The sequence below is a fragment of the Pelophylax lessonae genome, assembly GCF_965119305.1.
Source record: "Pelophylax lessonae genome assembly, chromosome: 4".
NCBI lineage: Eukaryota > Metazoa > Chordata > Amphibia > Anura > Ranidae > Pelophylax > Pelophylax lessonae.
Window position 1 is genome coordinate 290,705,140 of NC_138771.1, and position 25,699 is coordinate 290,730,838.

Here is a 25,699-nt window from a genome sequence, read left to right on the forward strand (position 1 = left end):
ACATTTCCAAGCTTTTCGGGTTCATCTCATACTTCTAAAGATTTGAGGGTGCTGCCTGTTCCAAACTCCTCCTACTCCTCATCCAGCCTTATAGGGGTACAAACAATAGTAATTGGGGCCTAGTGTGGTTTTGTACGTGTGAGATACATACACTTTTTTTGATCATATTTTCTATTCCGCTATTCAATAAAAACCTTTGGGGAACAGTTAAATTGCGGGATAGTCTGTGTTGGTACGTGTGAGATCCACCTTTCCAAGTTTTTGGGGTTCATCTCATACTTCTGAAGATTTGAGGGTGCTGCCTGTTCCAAACTCCTCCTACTCCTCATCCAGCCTTTTAGGGGTACAAACAATAGCAATTGGGGCCTAGTGTGGTTTTGTACGTGTGAGATACATACACTTTTTTTGATCATATTTTCTATTCCGCTATTCAATAAAAACCTTTGGGGAACAGTTAAATTGCAGGATAGTCTGTGTTGGTACGTGTGAGATCCACCTTTCCAAGTTTTTGGGGTTCATCTCATACTTCTGAAGATTTGAGGGTGCTGCCTGTTCCAAACTCCTCCTACTCCTCATCCAGCCTTTTAGGGGTACAAACAATAGTAATTGGGACCTAGTGTGGTTTTGTACGTGTGAGATACATACACTTTTTTTGATCATATTTTCTATTCCGCTATTCAATAAAAACCTTTGGGGAACAGTTAAATTGCGGGATAGTCTGTGTTGGTACGTGTGAGATCCACCTTTCCAAGTTTTTGGGGTTCATCTCATACTTCTGAAGATTTGAGGGTGCTGCCTGTTCCAAACTCCTCCTACTCCTCTTCCAGCCTTCTAGGGGTACAAACAATAGTAATTGGGGCCTAGTGTGGTTTTGTACGTGTGAGATACATACACTTTTTTTGATCATATTTTCTATTCCGCTATTCAATAAAAACCTTTGGGGAACAGTTAAATTGCAGGATAGTCTGTGTTGGTACGTGTGAGATCCACCTTTCCAAGTTTTTGGGGTTCATCTCATACTTCTGAAGATTTGAGGGTGCTGCCTGTTCCAAACTCCTCCTACTCCTCATCCAGCCTTTTAGGGGTACAAACAATAGTAATTGGGACCTAGTGTGGTTTTGTACGTGTGAGATACATACACTTTTTTTGATCATATTTTCTATTCCGCTATTCAATAAAAACCTTTGGGGAACAGTTAAATTGCGGGATAGTCTGTGTTGGTACGTGTGAGATCCACCTTTCCAAGTTTTTGGGGTTCATCTCATACTTCTGAAGATTTGAGGGTGCTGCCTGTTCCAAACTCCTCCTACTCCTCTTCCAGCCTTCTAGGGGTACAAACAATAGTAATTGGGGCCTAGTGTGGTTTTGTACGTGTGAGATACATACACTTTTTTTGATCATATTTTCTATTCCGCTATTCAATAAAAACCTTTGGGGAACAGTTAAATTGCGGGATAGTCTGTGTTGGTACGTGTGAGATCCACCTTTCCAAGTTTTTGGGGTTCATCTCATACTTCTGAAGATTTGAGGGTGCTGCCTGTTCCAAACTCCTCCTACTCCTCATCCAGCCTTTTAGGGGTACAAACAATAGCAATTGGGGCCTAGTGTGGTTTTGTACGTGTGAGATACATACACTTTTTTTGATCATATTTTCTATTCCGCTATTTAATCAAAACCTTTGGGTATAAACAATTAAATTGCGTGATAGTCTGTGTCGGTACGTGTGAGATACACCTTTCCAATTTTTTGGGCGCATCTCATACTGCCGAGGATTTGAGGGTGCTTCAGTCTGCCTCCTGCCTGTTCCGAACTCCTCCTACTCCTCATTCTGCCTTTAGGGTAGAAAAAATTGTAATCGGGGCCTAGTTTGTGTTTGTATGTGTGAGATACACCGTATTATAAAATTTTTCCTATTCTGCTATTCAATATACACCCTTTTGGAGTGTAAAAAAATTAAATTACGGCATAGTCTGTATCGGTATGTGTGAGATACACCTTTTAAATTTGTTTGGCGCATCTCCTTCCCCTGCCAAAGATTGCAGGGCGCTTCAGTTTGCCTCCTGTTCCCAACTCCTCCTACTCCTCTTCCTCATCCTCCCTTTAGGGTACAAAAAATTTTAATCGGGGCCTAGTCTGTGTTTGTACATGTGAGATACACCGTTTTTTATCCTATTCCACTATTCAATATACACCCTTTTGGGGTAAAAAACATTAAATTGCGGCATAGTTTGCATATTTGACTGTGAGATACACCCGTGCGATACTGTTGTTGTTTTGTTCCGCTATTCAATAAACACCTTTCTAGGGCAAGATCTTAAATTACAGAAATATGAGGAGACCGTCAAATAGGGGGTGTGGCCTGGGTCGTGGTGCTGCTGGTAGAGCTCCTGTTGCAAGGAGAGGACGTGGTCGATCTGTGCCAGCTACACGCACAAGTGAAACACCTTCCTCAAGTGTTAGTAGGCGACAGAACCTGCAGCAGTATTTGGTAGGGCATCATACGCCTCTAGAAGTGATGAGGCCAGAACACAGAGAGGCGATAGTAGATTGGTTTGCTGCTGACAGTGCCTCCAGTTCCTTCACATTGTCTCCCACCCAGTCTACTGCAGAAAGGTCAGAGTTGGCACCTGCAGCCGATGTCCAACCGTCTTTCACCTCACCCCCTTGCAAATCAGGCAAGCAATCTGAGCCCCAAGCCATACAGCAGTCTCTTCTTCTTTTTGAGTACTCTGTCAGCAGGGTTTCCCAGGGCCATCCATCTAGCCCTGCCCCAGAAGTGGAAGAGATTGAGTGCAGCGATGCCCAACCACTTATTTCTCAAGATGAGTACATGCAAGGACCATCGCAGCACATCTCCGATGATGACGAAACGCAGGTGCCAACTGCTGCGGCGTTCAGAATTGTGGAGACCGACAAGGAGGGCAGGGGTGAAGACTGGGTGGAAGATGATGTGGAGGACAATGAGGTCCTCAACCCCACATGGAATGAACGTCATGCAGGTGACCTGAGTAGTTTGGAGGAAGAGGCGGTGGTCGCACAGAGCCACCAGCACAGCAGAAGAGGGAGCAGGGTGCAGAAGCGGAGCGGCCGTGCCCTAGACACTACGCCTGCTACTGCCCAACGCAGCAAGGGAACGAGCGCACCAAAGTCAGCTCAAAGGAGTTCTCTAGCGTGGAAGTTCTTTAGAAAATGTGCTGATGACAGGACACGAGTGGTTTGCACAGTGTGCAATCAGAGCCTGAAGCGAGGCATAAACCTTCTCAACCTGAGCACAACCTGCATGATCAGGCATCTAAGTGCAAAGCACGAGCTGCAGTGGAGTAGACACCTTCAAAACCAAGAAACGTCTCTGGCTCATCCTGCTTCCTCTTCTGCTGCATTCTACTTCTGCCACATCTGTAGTGATACCGGCACCTGCCACCCCGCAAACAGAGGATCTGTCAGCAACACCACCACCTGGGTTACCAACCATCTCCACAATGTCCCGTGGAAGTGTTCAGCTTTCCATCTCCCAAACACTTGAGAGGAAGAGGAAGTACCCCCCTACCCACCCGCGATCCCTGGCCCTGAATGCCAGCATTTCAAAATTCTTGGCCTTCTGGTGTAGACGCACAGTTTTAAAAACCTTATGTCGGTGGCTGTCCCACAGTACGTCATGCCCAGCCGCCACTACTTTTCCAGGCAAGCCATCCCTTCCCTGCACAACCAAGTGGGGGAAAAAATCAGGTGTGCACTGCGCAACGCCATCTGTGGCAAGGTCCACCTAACTACCGATACGTGGACCAGTAAGCACGGTCAGGGGCGTTATATCTCCCTAACGGCACACTGGGTAAATGCAGTGGCGGATGGGCCTGAGGCGGATAGCAATTTGGCGCATGTCCTTCCACCACCGAGGATTGCAGGGCGCTTCAGTTTGCTTCCTGTTCCTAACTCCTACTACTCCACTTCCTCATCCTCTACCGCCTCCTCATCCGGACAGCGTAACACCTTCACCACCAACTTCAGCACGGCCAGGGGTAAACAACAGCAGGCAGTTTTAAAACTTGCCTGTTTGGGGGAAAACCACACACAGCGCAGGAGTTGTGGAGGAGCATGGAACAGCAGACAAATGAGTGGTTGCTGCCAGCGAGCCTCAAGCCCGGCCTGGTGGTGTGCGATAACGGGCGAAATCTCATAGCAGCTCTGGGCGTAGCCGGTTTGACGCACATCCCTTGCCTGGCGCATGTGCTGAATTTGGTGGTGCAGAGGTTCCTTAAAAACTACCCCGATATGTCAGAGCTGCTGCAGAAAGTGCGGGCCGTCTGTGCGCACTTTCGGCGTTCTCACCCTGCTGCTGCTCGCCTGTCAGCGCTGCAGCGTAACTTCGGCCTTCCCGCTCACCGCCTCATATGTGACGTGCCCACAAGGTGGAACTCCACCTTGTGCATGCTGGAAAGACTGTGCGAGCAGCAGCAGGCCATAGTGGAGTTCCAGCTGCAGCACGCACGCGTGAGTCGCTCTGCGGAACAGCACCACTTCACCACCAATAACTGGGCCTCCATGCGAGACCTGTGTGCCTTGTTGCACTGTTTTGAGTACTCCACCAACATGGCCAGTGCCGATGACGCCGTTGTCAGCTTAACTATCCCACTTCTATGCCTCCTTGAAAAAACAATTTGGGCGATGATGGAAGAGGATGTGGCACAGGATGAGGAGGAGGAGGAGGAGGAGGATGAAGAGGTAACATTTCCAAGGCTTTCAGGGCAGTCATTCACAAGGGGCTCCGAGGGTGGGTTCCTGCACACACAAACACCAGGGACACAATTGTCCAGCAGGGGCACAGTTCTGGAGGATGAGGAGGATGAGGAGGAGGAGCTGGAGGAGGAGATGGAACCATGTTCACAGCAGGGTGGCACCCAGGCCAGCTCATGGCAATCACTGGTGCGTGGCTGGGGGGATACAGAGGACACGGACGATACACCTCCCACAGAGGACAGCCTTTCGTTGCCTCTGGGCAGCCTGGCACACATGAGCGATTACATGCTGCAGTGTCTCCACAACGACCGCCGAGTTGCCCACATTCTAACTTGTGCTGATTACTGGGTGGCCACGCTGCTGGATCCCCGTTACAAGGACAACGTACCGTCCTTAATTCACTCACTGGAGCGCGATCGCAAGATGCGCGAGTACAAGCGCACGCTGGTAGACGCGATGCTGCTGACATTCCCACCTGACAGCGGGGCCACAGTGGAAGCACAAGGCAGAGGAGGAGGAGGAAGAGGTCGCCAACGCAACCAGGGCACCGCCAGCACCTCAGAAGGCAGGGTTAGCATGGCCGAAATGTGGAAAAGCTTTGTCAGCACGCCACAACAAACAGCAGCACCAGCAGCTCATATGGAACGTCTTAGCAGGAGGCAGCATTTCACCAACATGGTGGAGCAGTATGTGTGCACACGCCTAGACGTACTGAATGAGGGGTCTGCTCCCTTCAACTTCTGGGTCTCCAAGTTGGGCACATGGCCTGAGCTTGCCCTTTACGCCTTGGAGGTGCTGGCATGCCCTGCAGCCAGTGTATTATCTGAACGGGTATTTAGCACGGCTGGGGGCGTTATCACAGACAAGCGCAGCCGCCTGTCCAGAGACAATGTGGACAAGCTCACGTTCATTAAAATGAACCAGGCATGGATCCCACGGGACTTTTCCGTACCTTGTGCAGAATAGCGATGGATACCGACCTTACCCAGCCATTGTTCTATTTTTGCTCTTTCTCACTCTTTTGGGGTGTACCCTCATTTAAAATTTGTGAAAAGAAGCAGTGTTGGCTACCTCGTCCTCCTCAGGGCCAGATTAACGTAGGGGCTATTGGAGCTGCAGCTCCAGGCCCCTACCTTTATATAGGCCCCGGGTTGGCCATATTCACTGTTACCGCTCTTCTGTCACTTGTAAACACAGAAGTCTGGCTTCTATGCTCGCTTCCCCAGGCAGCTCCCTCAGAACCTCCCCACACAGCATGAAGGCCGGACAAGGAGGGACAGTTGCCGATGCATGGATGTGTTTATGGGCTTCAGAGACAGCATCCCATGTTGAATTAGGCATGCATGGCTGCACCCTTCCTCCTCTGGGTGCATGCCAAGGCACGGCCCTTAAGGCCCTTCAAAATCCTCAGCACCAAGCCCATGATGCTCTTAATCCGGCCCTGGTCCTCCTCCACCGCCGCTTCCACCTACACCGCCCATAGGTGTGCGCAGCCTATTGCATTAGGGTGTGCACCCCAAAGTTTAAATACACATGCATGTGTTTGCCTACATCTACATGGCCCCGATACATTACTCTCCCTGCTGGCAAAGCGAAATAGAGCAGAGCAGGTCCGAGGGAGATCTTTCCCATCTCCTCACTGGCAAACAGAGCGATAATGCTATGTGCCCTAGGTGATTAGGGTGTGCCCAGGTACACCCGGCACACCCTGTGCGCACGCCTATGACACCACCACCTCAACCTCCCTCCTACTCCATATGGGCCTCGTCCTTCAGAGATGAAGAACATTGTTTTATTTTTCAGTTTTTTTTTTGTTGTTTTAAGTTATTTCCCTATCCACATTTGTTTGCAGAGCACTTGCCATGCTCTTAACTATGTTTTGCTGCCATTTGCAGCACTCTAGCCCTTTCCATTGGTGTTTTAGAGCCATTTTAGTGCCTGAAAGTTCGGGTCCCCATTGACTTCAATGGGGTTCGGTGTCCGGGAAAAGTTCGGCAAAAGTCCGGGACACGGACCCGGTCTTTTTTTTAAAGTTCGGCCGAACCCGCCGAACACGGACATCCAGGTGTCCTCTCAACTCTACTCTCTAATACAGATTTAGACAGATTTGTGAACAATATTTGAGAGAAATAGGCCTTTTGTGTTCATAGAAAAGTCTTTGAGTTCAGCTCATGAAAAATGGGGGCAAAAACAAAAGTGTTGCCTTTAGAATTTTGTTCAGTGTAAGAATGAGGTTACTATTAGAGTTGAGCGAACACCTGGATGTCCGGGTTTGGCCAAACTTGGATAAAAAGTCTGGGTTCGTGACCCGAACTTAACCCGAACTTTACCCCGATCCCGAACCCCATTGAAGTCAATGGTGACCTGAACTTTTGAGCACTAAAATGGCTCTAAAAAATCACGGAAAGGGCTGCAAATGGCAGCAAAATCTTGTTAATAGCATGGCAAGTGCTCTGCAAACAAATGTAGATAGGGAAATAACTTAAAATAACAGAAAAAAATGAAAAAAAATAATCATCTTGATCTAGCAGGATGAGGCACCTATTGGAGTAGGAGGTTGAGGTGGCGGTGGATGAGGACGAGGTAGCCAACACTGGTTTTTGTTTTTAATTTTAAATTTCTTTTTAAATTAGGGTACACCCCAAAAGAGTGAGAAAGATCAAAAATACAACAATGGCTGGGTAAGGCCGGTATACATGTCTATTCTGCACAAGGGACGGACAAGTCCTGTGGGATCCATGCCTGGTTCATTTTAATGAACGTGAGCTTGTCCACATTGGCTCTGGACAGTCGCCTGCGCTTGTCTGTGATAATGCCCCCAGCCGTGCTAAATACGTGTTCAGATAATACACTGGCTGCAGGGCAGGCCAGCACCTCCAAGGCATAAAGGGAAAGCTCAGGCCATGTGCCCAATTTGGAGACCCAGAAGTTGAAGGGGGCAGACCCGTCATTCAGTAAGTGTATAGTACATAAGGAATGGTAAGGAACTGTATATGGTGTATGGTAAGGAACGGTGATGGCGGCGGGGGGGCTTTTTCCCCCTTCTGGGTTGAGTCTGGCCTTGGAAAAGGTATGTGTCCCTGGTTGTGGGCCGAGCTCACCCAAAGCTGTCTAAGTTCTGAGGCCTTCTGGTAGGGACGGGGCTGCACTAGTCTTGCCAGGGACCGGAATTCTGAAAAGCCTGTGGTGTATGTGCCCCTGGAGTGGCAGTCCAGGGGTGCCATAATTCACGGTGGATGGCAACACTATGAGTATGGCACCAAGGACACTGCACTTCCCACACACGTTTTGCACACCTGCCTCTAGAGCCGGGCCTTTTGGTCAGGAGTCAGGACCAGAGGATTTTTTTATTCCTGGCCGAAGGGCCTGCCATAGTATTGCAACGTGGCACTAACCTTGCACTTCTCCACTATCCCTTTCCCCACTTTTATGTGTTGTGTGTCTCAGGTTTTGTGTTTTTTTTATTGTGGCGGTACACTTGATTTTGCACAGCGTGATTAGTAGGCTGCCTGGTTTCGGCCAGGTTAGCCAGTGTAAGTACCCCAGTCCCTGTCAGGAGCCTTGCGCCCCAGGGGATCAGGGTCAAGGACAATGTGTACACCCTGTGCACTTTTTGTGTTTCACTTTTTTGGTGTGCACTTTTTTATGCACCCACCGGGTGATAGTCTGAGTGTGTTCACACACCACGGCTTAAAAAAGAAAAAAAAAACAGCTGGTGGTCCTGGTTGTTGTGGCGTGCCGACAAAGCTTTTCCACATTTCATACATGCTAACCCTGCCTTATGAGGTTCTAGCGGTGCCCTGGCTGCATTGGCGACCTCCTCCTCTGCCTTCGCCTTGTGCTTCCACTGTGCCCCCCGCTGTCAGGTGGGAATGCCACCAGCATCGCTTCTCGACCTTTTGGCTGAGATCAAGTGTAGTATCTGTTGTTATCAGTTATCTTGGTGCCACCCTGCTGTGAACATGGTTCCTCCTCCTCCATCTCCATCTCATCCTCCACCTCGTCATCCTCCAGAACTGTACCCTTGCTGGACAATTGTGTACCTGGCATTTGTGGGTGCAGGAACCCACCCTCGGAGCCACTTGTGAATGACTGCCCTGAAAGTCTTGGAAATGATCACTGCTCCGGATGCGGAGGCGGTAGGGGATGACGATGAGGAAGCGGAGTAGGAGGAGTTAGCAACAGGAGGCAAACTGAAGCGCCCTGCAATCCTTGGTGGTGGAAGGAGATGTGCCAAACAAATTTAAAGGGTGTATCTCACAGAAACACAATCCGCAAACGCTGCAAAATTATTAATTTTCCCCTAAATGGGTGTTTATTGAATAGCAGAATAGAACAACAGTATCCAAAGGGTGTATCTTACACGTACAGATACAGACGAAGCCACAATTTAATATCTTTCTTTCCCCTAAATGGGTGTTTATTGAATAGAAGAATAGAACAACAGTATCCAAAGGGTGTATCTCACACGTACAGACTAAGCCGCAATGTAATATCTTTCTTTCCCCTAAATGGGTGTTTATTGAATAGCAGAATAGCACAACAGTATCCAAAGTGTGTATCTCACACGTACAGATACAGACTAAGCTGCAATTTAATATCTTTCTTTCCCCTACATGGGTGTTTATGGAATAGCAGAATAGAACAACAGTATCTAAAAGGGTGTATCTCACACGTACAGATACAGACTAGGCCGCAATTTAATATTTTTTTCCCTAAATGGTTGTTTATTGCATAGCAGAATAGAACAACAGTATACAACGGGTGTATCTCACACGTACAGATGCAGACTAGGCCGCAATTAAATTTTTTTTTCCTAAATGGGTGTTTATTAAATAGCGGAATAGAACAACAGTATACAATGGGTGTATCTCACATGTACAGATACAGACTAGGCCGCAATTTAATATTTTTTCCCTAAATGGGTGTTTATTGAATAGCGGAATAGAACAGTATACAACGGGTGTATCTCACATGTACAGATGCAGACTAGGCCGCAATTTAATTATTTTTTCCCTAAATGGATGTTTATTGAATAGCGGAATAGAACAACAGTATACAACGGGTGTATCTCACACGTACAGATACAGACTAGGCCGCAATTTAATATTTTTTCCCTAAATGGGTGTTTATTGAATAGCGGAATAGAACAACAGTATACAACGGGTGTATCTCACAGTAAAATATGCAGACTAGGCTGCAATTTTATTTTTTTTTCCCTAAATGGGTGTTTATTGAATAGCGGAATAGAACAACAGTATCCAAAGGGTGTATCTCACAGTAAGGTATGAATGAAAAAAAAAAAAAATTTCCCTTTAATTGGTGATTTTTGAATAGCAGATTAGAACAGCAGTGTCTAAACACTGTATGTCACAGTAATATATGATGGAAAAAAACTTTTTTTTTTTTTTAAATCCAGATTAGGCAGACACATATGCACTGAGCTTGCATTACATGGCCGCTACACGCCGCACGCCGCCCACCTAACAGACTGATAAAAGTTTTTTTTTTTCCTCCCTCCTCCTCACTGGGCTCAACGTGACTCCAGCTTATATAGAGGCTGGGTCACATGCTGCACTGGCCAATCACAGCCATGCCATTAGTAGGCATGGCTGTGATGGCTTCTAAGGGCACACTAGTTAAACGCTTGTTGATTGGCTGCCCTGCAGCTGTTGAAACTGCAGCATTAAAACCGCGCCAAAACATGAAATAAAATTACCGAACAACGGACTGTATCCCGAATATACAGTAAAATGTTCGGGTCCGTGTCTGGGTACCGAACACCCAAAAGTCTGGTACGATCCCGAACAATACAGTGTTTGCTCAACCCTAGTTACTATATATATTTTAGGTATGGCCCACCTTAAATATGTACAAAAAAATTTTATGTCTCGGTTCACTTTCGGGGCTGTAGGCGAGTGGGTTTGATGTATTACACTTTGTCAAGCGCTTTTGGATACAAGTTCAAGCCTTGATATACTCATGGGAAACATTGTTAAAGATCACACAGTTGCTTTACTCAACTAACCTGTAGCGGAGGTGCCCAGACACACTAAGACTTTGATTTACTTTATATTTCTTGTGGCTAAGATAGCCATTGCAACAGCTTAGAAAAAAAACAATCGTTGACCTGGTGGTGATGAAGCAAGCGCAAACTCATACTACGAGATACCTTTTTCACGATTCAAGAGAGTTTGGAATCCATGGATACAATATCTCTAATCCCTTACGTGATAGCTGTGGTGGTGGCAGCTGAGGGGGTGGTTTGTCGGGCGGACCATAGCTCTTATTCTCTCTCACCTACCTCCCTTCCTCCTTCTCTCCCATTCCTTTCTCTTTTTTTTTCTTTTCTCCTTCTTTCTGTTTCTGTCTATAAATGCCTTATATGAGATAACAACCACACTTTCAGCTGGTGGTTTTCTAGTTTTCTACGTTTTCTGTTCCTAAGTGGGCACTTGGTAATTCTTGCTTGGGATTTGTCCCTTATAACAGGAAAATGCCTAAAATTATTTTACCATTTCTCTTTGTTACATGCAATGGTGGTGTACTTTTTTTCTCTATGTCTTGATCTATTTAAGCTTGTAACTACATTCTACCATTGCTGTTCTTATGTGTTTGGTTGCAGTACATTCCGACTGCATTGCAATTTATCCAGTTTCTATAATTGACCAATGACGCTGTGCCTGTTATGGTCTTTGCTCCTTTGTTTTCCAGGAAAAATGACAATTTTCTGTGTAGTCAATAAATCGGTTGCTTACAAAATTAGTGCTAGGAATTCCTAACTGTATCAACCTGTTTATATCTACGCTTAAAATGTAAAACACAGAGAGCACACCAAGGGTGTTAATACAGTAACTTTTTTAATGAAAAGTAGCAAATATCCACTAAAAATGTAAACAAGTAAAGGTGTGTGTAGTGCCACCTCAAAGTCTGTCTCTGCAAGGTAATCCATAGTGCGAAGCAGCCATGCATGCTCTTCAGGAGTCGGAGTCTTGCAGCAAAGCAGATGACAGCGGGAAAGCCCAGGACTGAAGTCACACACCGAGGAGCAATCCCACTGTGTCAACTCTGGCTCCTGGTGAGCATACTGGCTTTCCACTTTGGTTTACCTTCCCAAGACAGACTGAGTATGTTTTGAGGCAGCACACACTTTTCCTAGTTTATATGTAAGTAGATATTTGCTACTTTCTATTATTAACCGCCTAATGACCGCAAGCTGGGGTAGAGAGTGTGCCTGCGCTGCCCCGCCTGTGCTGTGAGTGGCTGCAGCACAAACCAATCAGCAGGTACCGGCTGCTGACTGGTTGCCAGCACCCACCGATTGGCTCTGAACATTTTTGAAGAGAGCCCTGTGTAGGTAAACAGGTAAACAAATACAGGGCTCTCTTCTGACAGCAGCAATGTGCTGTTTTTTTTTCTTCCCGTGAAGCAGGATATGTTGTATCTCATCTCAATAACCATTTATTAAACAAAAAAAACAAAAAAAAAAATGTAAAGGACCAGTTTATACAGTCCACTTGCCTTATCACTCACAATAATAAACACTCCCAAATTTCCTTTTTTTGAGATTGGCAGTTCCACTACAAGAAATTGAATGGAACTGCCTATCTCATCTGCAATTTTGTGGTAAACTACATTTTTGGTTATTATCTTCATAAAGGTTGCACTTACTTGATCACATGAAGACTTTTGTACAGTGATGGTAAATTTATCTTTTCCAGTTCCTTTGACCAAGATGTACTGACATATGCCCAGGAAAGTAAAATAACGTCCATCAAAGGTTGTAAAGTGAGAATCTCCAACTACAGAGCACTCAGCTACAAAAGAATAATGAATACTGATGTAGAAATATATAATGTATACATAATACAAAAAATATGCAGTTTTTTTTTCCTTATGGCCTAATGTTCACTTTAACCTGCATTTACAGTGGATTACAATTGAGTCAATATGGAAATTAGACACTCATGGCCTCTAAGTTCCCTGAATCCATAGTGTTAATTATGTTCGTTGACTAAATTAACACTTTTTAGTTAACTAAACAAACACTAAAATAGCATTTTAGTCAAAAGGCTAAAATACGACTGACACTAAAATGGCATTTTAGAGAAAAAAAACTATGACTAAAACGAAATTAAAATTTGATGTCAAAATTAACACAGTATTACCACATAAAAAAAACTAAGGGGCACCTACTAAACTGCTGGAAAAAAAAAATAAGAAAAAGTATTTTCTCATTTTTTTTTTCTTAATATTTAAAGAGGAAGTAAAGCCAGTGATTTTTTTGCTTTTTGTTACCTGAAAAGTAAAGGCATAATGTGCTAGTATGCATCGCATATTAGCACATTATGTGCTACTTACCTCCAAACTAAGCCCTCGTCGTTCCTGCTGGAGGCCGCTTCCATCTTCACCCGTCTTCCTTCTGGGTCCGCGGACTCGCTGTGCCACTGGCGGGAGCCGCGTGACGTCACTCCTGCGTATGGGGAGCCGCTGGTCATGGCACAAGGCTCTGAAGAAACGGTATGGATGGCCGTTCCTTCAGAACGCATGCGCCAATGACATCATCGGCGCTCTATATAGTAAATATCTCCTAAGCGGCGTAAGTTTAGGAGATATTTACAGTACCTATAGGTAAACCTTGTTATAGGCTAACCTATAGGTACAAGTTACAGAGGGGAGTTTACAACCACTTAAATGTTGGTAATATATTCAGGTAATATGTGCAATGATTATACAGCATTTACAGTTTTTTTATATTTTAAAGTTGCACTTGTTTGTCAAAAAGCAATATTTTTGTTTGTTTATGAAACTTGGTTTTATTTGTAAAGACGTAATATATCACAGTGGCTGAGCCCCCGTTCACATGCAGGCGACGCTACTTCGCACCGCGCCGCGACCTCGGAGCAGCCGCCACGGACTTCATAACATTGAAGTCTATGGCGGTTGCCTCCTGGTCGCCCCAAAGAAGCTCCGAACCCTTTTTCTAAGTCGGAGCGACTTGTGTCGCTCCTATTAGAACGGGTCCGCAGCTTCCCTATGGGAGGCGACCTGTGAGGCGACCAGGTCGCCTCACAGGTCGCCTTAGTGTGAACGGGGGCTAAATCTGTGTCTGTAGTGCATGTATAAAAAAACTAAAAGTGATTGTAAAGCTTTATTTTTTTTTTAAATTAAAATAATAAACATGTTATGCTTCCCTGCTCTGTGCAGTGGTTTTGCGCAGAGTGGTCCGGATCCTCCTCTTCTCAGGTCCCATCTTGGTGCTCCTGGCTCCTCCCTCCTGTTGAGTGCCCCCACAGCAAGCAGCATGCTATGGGGGCACCCGAGCCGAGCCACTGCTCTGTGTGTCCAATTAGGCCCCACCCCCTCCATCTCCTGATTGGCTCACTGGCTGTGATTGTCAGCAGTGGGAGCCAATGGCTCCTGCTGCTGCTGCTGCCAGTAGCCAATCGGGAGTGTGAGTCCCCAGAGAGGCAAGGCTCTCATGGACATCGCTGGATCGAGAGGGGGCTTGAGTACGTTTCAGGGGGAGCTGCTGCACACAGATGGTTTTTTACCCTGCATAGAATGCACAAAGGTAAAAAACTTTGTGCCTTTACAACCACTTTAATACCATAATACATGTTATTAGCTTTTTACTCCAGGAGTATATAATGAGTTTGGAAATTCTAGAGAAATGCTTAAATAATGCATTACAATTTAACTAAACCCATTAGATTTTAGTCAACTAAAATATACTGGAGATTTTAGTCAACTAAAATATGACTAAAACTAAAACAATTCAGATGACCAAAAATACAACTAAAACTAAAATGGCATTTTACTAAAGCTAAATCTAAATTTGACATTAAAATTAACACTGGTGTTACCCAAGCTACATGCGCTGTCGGTACCTTACTATCTTCTCTTCAGCATGACACACCAGCCTCTCCAATATTCTTACAACAATAGTAGGGGTGCAGCCATTCAGTCAGAAGCCAGTGAAGGTCTTGTATAACTCCACCTGTCCACCTGCTTAATTTTATTAGCCATTGCAGGTTGTCAGAACCAAGCGAGCCAATACATACCACTACACCTTGGCTGTCATATAAAGGATATTACAGTGGTTGGTGTGCCACGCTGGCTATATATATAAATATATATATATATATATATATATTCACTGAACAAAATTATGAACGCAACACTTTGTTTTTGCCCTTACTTTTCATGAGCTGAACTCAAAGATCTAAGACTTTTTCTATGTACACAAAAGGCCTATTTATCTCAAGTATTGTTTACAAATCTGTCTAAATCTGTGTTAGTGAGCACTTTTCCTTTGCCGAGATATTCCGTTCACCTCACAGGTGTGGCATATCAAGATGCTGATTAGACAGCATGATTATTGCACAGGTGTGCCTTAGGCTGGCCACAATAAAGGCCACTCTAAAATGTTCAGTTTTATCACACAGCACAATGCCACAGATGTTGCAAGTTTTGAGGGAGCGTGCAATTGGCATGTTGACTGCAGGATTGTCCACAAGAGTTGTTGCCCGTGAATTGAATGTTCATTTCTCTACCATAAGCCATCTCCAAAGGCATTTCAGAGAATTTGGCAGTACATCCAACTGTCCTTACAACCGCAGACCACGTGTAACCACACCAGCCCAGGACCTGCACATCCAGCATCTTCAACTCCAAGATCGACTGAGACCAACCACCCGAACAGCTGCTGCAACAATTGATTTGCATAACCAAAGAATTTCTGCACAAAATGTCAGAAACCGTCTTAGAGAAGCTCATCTGCATGCTCGTCGTCCTCATCGGGGTCTCGACCTGACTGCATTTCATCATCGTAACCAACTTGCTCACATTCAATGGCGTCTGGCACTTTGGAGAGGTGTTCTCTTTTGTGTACATAGAAAAAGTCTTAGATCTTTGAGTTCAGCTCATAAAAAATGGGGGCAAAAGCAAAAGTATTGCATTTATAATTTTGTTCAGTATATATATATATATATATATTGTAAGGGATTAGCTCGGTGGTAGGCGTATGGGTGACCCCTTTGGGGGTGCGTTTTCACAGAGAGATAGCCGATTAGAGGTTGAAAACAAGACTGATTTATTCATGCAATTTACTTAACACAATTGCAAGCATCAAAACAGCCAAAATAAAATAAAAGACAAAATAAATCCTTGCCTCGGTGGGCGGCTACCTTCTCACAGCTGGAACCTACCTAAGAAGTCTTTCCAACCTACTGTTGGGCCGACACTGCTGATCCTACAGCAGACACTCAAATGTCCATTTGTTTGCTTTTCACACAGCACAAACATTGTCCATTGAACATGTCCCTTTGTTTTCTTTCACACAGCACATGTTCATTTATAACAGGATCCTTTACTCTTCAGATTCTTCACATTGAACACAGTTCATTTAACAGGTCCCTTTACTCTTCACACTCTTCACATGGAACACTTCTCTTCACACTCTTCACATGGAACACTTTGTCTTCTCACCTTTGAGACGTCTTCACTCGTGGTTACCCTCCTTAGCTTCACATCGCTGTAGGGGGTCTTCTCCCATGCTCACCAGCTTGTCGGGAGGCACACATCCGACTGTCCCCCTCTCCCAGCCCACACGGCGACAGGAGGCAGCAGTCCTTCTCCCATGCCCACACGGCGTCGGGAGGTACACGTATGTCTGCCTTCCTCTCCCAGCCCACACGGCGACAGGAGGCAGCACTCAATAGATTTTCTCTGGACAAATTATAGAGTCCTTGATCTCCTCATTCTGAACAGCTGAATGGTTTTCAACTTCCTGCTGGCTCTCTCTGCAGCCAACACCCTATAGTATCAGTGAACTTTCAAAGCAGGTGGGAATGTGTCTCCTCTCAGTGACTACATTCCCAGATTTACCTGACTTCCTGTCACATACCCCCCCCTCTTGTTTCAACCCTAGGGTTGGGACACATATTTCCAGGCACGCATGTGTCAGGCACTGCTGACTCACTGATAAGCCTCCTATTATCCTCAAGCTTCCGGATGAAACTGTTTTGTCATCTTCATTGACAGATTTCTCATAAATGCCACACAGTTTGTCTCTCATCTCATATACACATTCTTCAACTGCATTTTTGGCATCATTTTGCTCCTTCTCGTTTCTGTCATCTTCATTGACAGCTTTCTCATAAATGTCAGACAGCTTGTCCCTCATAACCGTCTGTCCAATCCACCATGGAGGTCCGTGATCCATAGGCAACTCAATTTTGCTAGTCTTAAAGTCTTCAACATTCTTAAGACGCCTCTCTCTGCAATCAACAAATGATTTCCACAACACTTTGAGAACCTCTGCTTCACTTAGCTTTGTTCCAGGAAACGTCTGTACTTTATCAACTTTCCTTCCATCATCATATGGGTCAAAGGCAACAACACAGTTGAACCCAGCGATCTGGGTGGTATCCATTATAGACCTCCTCTCTGCATCAGTGAAGAAGCATGGAACTGCAACACATTCTTTTACCAGTTCCATTTTGGAAACACTCCCTGAAAGGCACTTATTCATTTGCTTCACGTTTTCACCAACAGCCTTAGTTTTCCCCACTAGGTTTTCAGCCTGAACTGAGAAATCATCACATTTCTTACTCAGCTCCTTTGTTTGCTGAAGTTCTAATGATACATTTTCCAATGCTTGAAGTTTTTGAAGGAACGGTTTATTCCAAAGGGGTGATTCAAGCCACATGTCATCACATTTCTGAGGCTCACTCAGGACAGACCCCAAAACACTGATCCTTTTAAAGACTGCATCAGGCACACTATCCCCTCTTTGGGACAGATCCTCTGTTGCCTGGAATTCCTCTTCCAGTTCCTGCAACGGAATCTTCATCTCTTCTACTTGCTGTTCTAAGGCTCGCTTAGACTTTTCTAGCTCCTGAACGCTTTTCACAACATCATCCTTGGAGCTGACCAATTCTTCCATTTCTGTACGCAGCTGTTTGTTAACTCTTTCTAGTTCAGCCTTACACTCTAGAGCTTCCTCCAAAGAGCGAGCCAAGAACAGGGCTTTGCTCTCGTTATCACGCACCTCCGTTTCTGCACGTGCGCGTTCTTCAGCATATTTTGCAGACACAGGCTTCTCTTCACCAAGCATCTGATCAAACTTCTTTTTCACATCTTCAACACACTGTAATGAACCAACGCTTTCTTCTATGCGTTTTTTCATATCCGCTATCTGAGCTTGCAATGTTGCGACTTGCTCTGATAGGTTTTTCTTTGCTTCCGCCTCCTCTTTTAATTGTTCCAGGAAGCCATTTTTCTCATCTTCCATTTGTTTGAGCTTTGTGCTAAAACTCAGCCTTTGACACCTCTCTTCCTGTAAGAGTTCCTGCGTGTCTTGCAGCTGCGATTCCAAGATAGAAAAATCTTCCGCAATTTCTCTATATTTGCTGTCTGCTTGAGAAAGCTGATTTGTAACATTGTCCAACTCAACCTGCAGTCGGTTTGCCTTCTCTGACAGCTTAGCACACAATCGGTCACCTTCTGACACCTTGACTTGCGATTCCAGAAGCTGTGCCTCTACTTTTTCCCTCTTATGTTCACAATCTCCTTTTCCCTGCATAAGAGCCTTCACCTCATTGGCTAGTTTCTGGGAATGAGACTGTAATTCTGCCACACAGGCTTCTTTCTCCTTTAACTGCTGCTGGATACGTTGGGCTTCACCTTTCCAACTTTCACAGTCTGCACGTAATTCATCTACCACATTGCTCAAAGTGGTGAGCTCATACACAGTACTCAGTAATTTAGCCTCTCTTTCACTTTTCTCGTTGTCGCTGAGAGACAATGTCGTTTTCAGAGCGACATTCTGTTCCTGCGACTCCTGCAGGTCTATTTTTGTAACTTCCAAACACTGAAGACTTTTTTCCAGCTGATTACGCAACTCCAACATTTCACACATGCTTTGCTTCTGCAAAGTCTGAATTTCACTTTCCTTTTCCATGAGGATGGTATCTTTCTCCATTATAGTCTCTCTGCGTTTTTGCAACTCGACCAAAAGAAGAGCAGTGGATTCTTCCCACTGTGACACATGAGACTTGAGTAGTTCATTCGTTTCCTGCAAGTTTCTATGCTCCATTTTAAGCAATTCCAAGGCTTGTTCCTTTTCTTCCATTTTCCGTTGCAAGGCATCCAACTCAGCCCTGCACACATACTCGGTTTCTTCCAAACCGATGGCCTCCATTGGCTGCTGGCGTCTCTGTTTCCAGCCTGCCATGCTCTCTTGATGAGCCTTTTGTTGAGCTGCAAAGCTCCGTTGTTTCAGCATCTCCCCCATTTTGGGTTTACTTTTCATCTGAGCACACTGCGTCTCCATAGCAGTTTCATCAGTGTTGCTAGGGACAACACCCTTCCTCTTTAGAAGACTCTCTTTAGGCATGGATGGGGCTGGTTCAGACGGTAACATCCCCTCCATCCATAGAATCCGGTCTCTCATTTCATCTATCTTTGCATTCTTCAGGCGTTTTGAACGCCCCATCTTCAATAACTCCACAAACAAATTTTTCACAGTCCAGCAAAAAATTTTCAGACCACTGTCTCTTTAACACATGTAGTTGTTCTCTCTCTTGCGGGATCTCTTTTCCTGCGCACACAGTTTGTGCAGTCACTTGCACCAGACACAACAAAGTTCATCAAATAATTTTGAGACCGCTGTCTCTTTAAAACACTTTTTTTTTTTTTCTGTCAGGATCTTCTCTCCTGCACACATAGATTGTGCAATCTCATGCACCAGATAAAGTTCATCAAACATTTGCACTTCCTTGCAGGGATCTCTGTTTATGCCCACTGCATACCTCCACCATATGTAAGGGATTAGCTCGGTGGTAGGCGTATGGGTGACCCCTTTGGGGGTGCGTTTTCACAGAGAGATAGCCGATTAGAGGTTGAAAACAAGACTGATTTATTCATGCAATTTACTTAACACAATTGCAAGCATCAAAACAGCCAAAATAAAATAAAAGACAAAATAAATCCTTGCCTCGGTGGGCGGCTACCTTCTCACAGCTGGAACCTACCTAAGAAGTCTTTCCAACCTACTGTTGGGCCGACACTGCTGATCCTACAGCAGACACTCAAATGTCCATTTGTTTGCTTTTCACACAGCACAAACATTGTCCATTGAACATGTCCCTTTGTTTTCTTTCACACAGCACATGTTCATTTATAACAGGATCCTTTACTCTTCAGATTCTTCACATTGAACACAGTTCATTTAACAGGTCCCTTTACTCTTCACACTCTTCACATGGAACACTTCTCTTCACACTCTTCACATGGAACACTTTGTCTTCTCACCTTTGAGACGTCTTCACTCGTGGTTACCCTCCTTAGCTTCACATCGCTGTAGGGGGTCTTCTCCCATGCTCACCAGCTTGTCGGGAGGCACACATCCGACTGTCCCCCTCTCCCAGCCCACACGGCGACAGGAGGCAGCAGTCCTTCTCCCATGCCCACACGGCGTCGGGAGGTACACGTATGTCTGCCTTCCTCTCCCAGCCCACACGGCGACAGGAGGCAGCACTCAATAGATTTTCTCTGGACAAATTATAGAGTCCTTGATCTCCTCATTCTGAACAGCTGAATGGTTTTCAACTTCCTGCTGGCTCTCTCTGCAGCCAACACCCTATAGTATCAGTGAACTTTCAAAGCAGGTGGGAATGTGTCTCCTCTCAGTGACTACATTCCCAGATTTACCTGACTTCCTGTCACAATATATATACACTATATTACAAAAAGTATTGGGACGCCTACCTTTACTCACACATAAAGTTTATTGGCATCCCAGCCTTACTTCGTAGGGCTCAATATTGAGTTGACCCACCCTTTGCAGCTATAACAGCTTCAACTCTTCTGGGAAGGCTGTCCACAAGGTTTAGGAGTGTGTCTATGTTTGACCATTCTTCCAGAAGCGCATTTGTGAGGTCAGACACTGATGTGGATGAGAAGGCCTTGCAGTTTCCGCTCCTATTCATCCCAAAGGTGTTCTATCAGGTTGAGGTCAGGACTCTGGTAGCTATTGGATGTACTGAAAATTGGGAGGGAACCTTGCAGATGAGAGCATGGATATCTATACAGCCCTGGCCAATTAGAAGGGGATGTGCCCCAAGGCATGCTGGGTAACTGTAGCACATGGGCTTCCTTTAGATAGGGAGGTCCAGGAGGGAAGGGGGCTGCTGCCCCTCCTCAGTGCAGGCTGCCATGAGGCCTCAGGTGGTCAACCTGGGGGCCTGAAATATTAAAGTTGTAGCCCAGGGTTTTCAAGAGAGCTGACTGAGGGAGGATGTCTGCAGATCCTATCTGGTACTACTGAGGAAGGTTGCCGTGTGTGCTTTACGAGCCTTGTGAGTACAGACCCCCACAGGAGATCACTGGGACTTGTGCTGTTATATCCCATTCTGGGTGCTAGAAGTCAGCTGCTGGGTGCAAGCTAAAGGGGACACTGGCTAGTTTCTTGAAGAGGCAACCTTCACTGAGTTCCTTCAGCTACAAAGGGACTTGTTCATTCCATACAGTTGCTGTATGGGTCCGGCTAATGATCAGCTGCACAGTACTATTAATAGAGAGAGAGTTGTCCTCATTTGTGAATTGTTCACTTGGAGTATCCTACCAATTCACTTCTCCAAATAAATTATAAAACAAATCCCCTAGATTGGTCATTGGAGACAACAAGCGGAAGAGTGTGTGCACCTGACTGTGTGAAAATACCCTGTGACTGGCTGTGGATTAATCAGTGGGAGACTTGGGCACCAAAATTCAAGCAGCTCCTCCGGGGGTAGCGCTATATATATATATATATATATATATATATATATATATATATATATATACATACAGTATCTCACAAAAGTGAGTACACCCCTCAAAATTTTGAAAATATTTTATTATACCTTTTCATGTGACAACACTGAAGAAATGACACTTTTCTACAATGTAAAGTAGTGAGTGTTCAGCTTGTATAACAGTGTAAATTTGCTGTCCCCTCAAAATACCTCAACACACAGTCATTAATGTCTAAACTGCTGACAACAAAAGTGAGTACACCTCTAAGTGGAAATGTCCAAATTGGACCCAATTAGCTATTTTCCCTCCCCGGTGTCATGTGATAGTGTTACAAGGTCTCAGGTGTGAATGGGGAGTAGGTGCGTTAAATTTGATGTTATCGCTTTCACTCTCTCATACTGGTCACTGGAAGTTCAACATGGCACCTCATGGCAAAGAACTCTCTGAGGGTCTGAAAAAAGAATTATTGCTCTACATAAAGATGACCTAGGCTATAAGAAGATTGCCAAGACCCTGAAACTGAGTTGCAGCACGGTGGCCAATACCATACAGCAGTTTGACGGGACAGGTTCCACTCAGAACAAGCCTCTCCATGGTCAACCAAAGAAGTTGAGTGCACGTTCTCAGCTTTATATCCAGAAGTTGTCTTTGGCAAATAGACGTATGCGTGCTGGCATCATTGCTACAGAGGTTGAAGGGGTGGGGGGTCAGCTTGTCAGTGCTCCGACCATACGCCGTACACTGCATCAAATTGGCCTGCATGGCTGTCATCCTAGAAGGAAACCTCTTCTACAGATGATGTGCAAGAAAGTCCACAAACAGTTTGCTGAAGACACGCAGACTAAGGACATGGATTACTGGAACCATGTCCTGTGGTCTGATGAGACCAAGATGAACTTATTTGGTTCAGATGGTGTCAAGCATGTGTGGCAGCAACCAGGTGAGGAGTACAAAGACAAGTGTGTCTTGCCTACAGTCAAGCATTGTGGTGGGAGTGTCATGGTCTGGGGCTGCATGAGTGCTGCCAGCACTGGGGAGCTACAGTTCATTGAGGGAACCATGGATGCCAACATGTACTGTGACATACTGAAGCAGAGCATGATCCCCTCCCTTCAGAGACTGGGCCGCAGGGCAGAATTCCAACATGATAAAGACCCCAAACACACCTCCAAGACGACCACTGCCTTGTGAGGGTAAAGGTGATAGACTGGCCAAGCATGTCTCCAGACCTAAACCCTATTGAGCATCTGTGGGGCTGCCTCAAACAGAAGGTGGAGGAGCACAAGGTCTCTAACATCCACCAGCTCTGTGGTGTCATCATGGAGGAGTGGAAGAGTGGAAGAGGACTCCAGTGGCAACCTGTGAAGCTCTGGTGAACTCCATGCCCTAGAGGGTTAAGTCAGTGCTGGAAAATAATGATAGCGCCCCACAAAATATGGACACTTTGAGCCAATTCGCCTTTTATACTTAGAGGCGTACTGACTTTTATTGCCAGCGGTTTAGACAATAATGGCTGTGTATTAAGTTATTTTGAGTGGACAGCAAATTTACACTGACAAGCGGAATAAATGTGAATAACATAAAAGCAAAAAATATTCCAGTAGCGCAAGGATGGTGGTAACCCCTCACCATCTATCAATCTGCACTCATGACTGCTAATACACAATACAGTCTGAGTGCAGTCAGTAAAAGTTCCACCAAAGCAGCAGAAGTAGTTCCAATAGTCCACAATTGTTACACACTCCTGGGATGATTTATAACATGTGCAGATGTAATACTGGATCACCATGAACTGCCACCACCGTGCTCAAAGGGGGGAGAAGCAATGCAAACTCACCGACTCCAATGGCTCAGTCACTCTCGAGACTGAGCAAACGCGCCAAATGTATTTTCCACAGAGCAGGTATTGAATTGCAAACTTCAATCCTTCATATAAAGAGACAGCGCACCATCCACACAGGGGAGAGAGAGCCCGAGCGGCCTCTAGTCTAGAATATTTTTTGCTTTTATGTTATTCACCTTTATTCCGCTTGACATGTTATTTATTAAGTAATGTAAAGTAAAGTTATGTAAGTAGCAGCATTGTATATTATACATTTTATTCATTATTTATTTATTGTAATAATCCTCACTGAGCGCTTGGGGTTGCTTGCTTGGGATATCGCGTTTGTGTGTAAGCATCTTTATATATAGCAAATTTACACTGTTATACAAGCTGTACACTCACTACTTTACATTGTAGCAAAGTGTCATTTCTTCATTGTTATCACATGAAAAGATTTAAAAAAAATATTTACAAAAATGTGAGGGGTGTACTCACTTTTGTGAGATACTGTATATATATATATATATATATATACTTGTTAAAAAATTTAAAATAAAGAGACTTTTTATCACAATAAAATACCTGGGCATTCATGCTCTGTGCAATTCCACACCCCACCGGCACAAACGCTGCAATAAAAAACAAAACATGAGTTTGTGCCATTATTAGGAATAGCTGAAGCAATCATACAGTCAAGTATGCTAATAAACATTGATTACCACATGCTGCACTCCTGCTCTATCTTGGAACCCGCTGGGTAGGCCGTGCCATGGTAAATGCAAGGACAGCTAGTTACCGAAACACAAGCTCCATTGTCCAGGATAAGACCTAGTTAAATTAGACGATATATAAGCATACTGTGGTGGGAAGAAATTAAAAAAAAGTTTTCATAGTAATAGAACAGTTATTATGCTTGAAGTCAGATTATACATTTTGTCAGCATTTGGCTACATTTCCACATTATAGTTGACGTGAAAATGCAAGACACTACAATAAATAATAGTTAAGCAGAATTACATAGTTAAACATGTATAAAAATGTCCTTATACCATTGTCTTACAAATTCAGGTTGCATGATCTGGCTGTCCTGATTCTTATTTTATATGCAGCCTAGGAGAATTAATCATTTTAGAGGTTTTACTTGTAAAGTAAGGTAAATTAGGGAGGTATGGATACATAGAAGGGCATAAACTGGGGATCCTTTAAACTAGTATGGAGGAAACATTATTGCAAACAAAGTAATTATTGCCACTTTGGCTGTGAAAGTGACTGATTAGTATTGAGCTCATTAATAAAATATTATGCGTGATTAACATGTGGTCTAATGTAGTCACGTGACAATGGAAGCAGATTTGCTTTGTAAAAGGTAGTTGATTTATTTAGATTTAGATACTAGAGTTGTTCTACTTCTGAACCTCATGCTTCTATATAAAGATAAATATCTATTAGATACATGTTAGCCTACAAGGTAGAAAAGAGAGGTGACACAATGTTTCCTAGTATTTTATGAAATGAGGGTAGGCTTTTACCTAGTCATTCCCGTAGGCCAACAGTGGCACACAAAGCTTGCCATTGCCATGAGAAAACAGTTTCCTGATAAGGGCAGCTTATAATGGATTGGACAAATACATTTGGGTTGATTTACTAACGACAAATAGACTTTTGCAAGTGCAGTTACTTCAGAGTTTAGTGAATGAGGGAGAGCTCTGCTGATGTCCATCATCCAATCATGTGCAATCAAAAATGTTTTTTTAATTTTCCTTGCATGTGATTGGGTATTCTTTGTAAAGTGGAGCTTTACCTAATTTACTAAGCTCTGGAGCAACTGCACTTAAAGAGTGAAACTGTACTTGCAAAAGTGCACAGTCTATTTGCCTTTAGTAAATCAACCCCATTATGTCAGTGGCACTAGCAGATGTAATCTGGCTGTCTGTTTTTGAGAGATAATGATTAGTTGTACAGGTTATAAAATATTGTTTGATTGCCAAGGTCGCCCCACAATAAAAGAAGCTGAAGGCTTATAGAGGGCCAGCAAATTGCAGTGCCTGAGGGTGGTCAGACCGAAACTGCACAGCTGTCAGATCTCCTGTGTTTATGGGCACCTCTAACCTAGGAAGCCTGTCTGTCCAGAACAATATGGTATGTGCTTTTTTCATTTAAATAACTCATTATTCAGGAAGCTCAATGTCAGACCAAGCAGTTTGTATGTTTAATGACCTTTGCAGACAGCTGTAACAGGCAACAGTGGGATATGTCGGAAAAACCCCTGAATGCCATAGCAAAACTCTCAAACTACAGTAGGAAAAAAAAGAATGCATAATGCAGAAAATGTTAAAA

General features: G+C 44.6%; 1 protein-coding gene across 1 annotated transcript in view; it reads right to left on the bottom strand.

The window, feature by feature from the left end:
* OTOGL (otogelin like) overlaps positions 1 to 25,699 on the bottom strand; it is a 234,872-nt gene that overhangs the window by 190,139 nt on the left and 19,034 nt on the right. The window contains exons 8-10 of the mRNA XM_082255665.1: positions 24,082 to 24,190; positions 23,945 to 23,991; positions 12,406 to 12,551 (exon numbers count right to left, since the gene is read on the bottom strand). Coding sequence (XP_082111791.1) covers positions 12,406 to 12,551; positions 23,945 to 23,991; positions 24,082 to 24,190 — 302 coding nt within the window. The remainder of the gene's footprint in view (positions 1 to 12,405; positions 12,552 to 23,944; positions 23,992 to 24,081; positions 24,191 to 25,699) is intronic.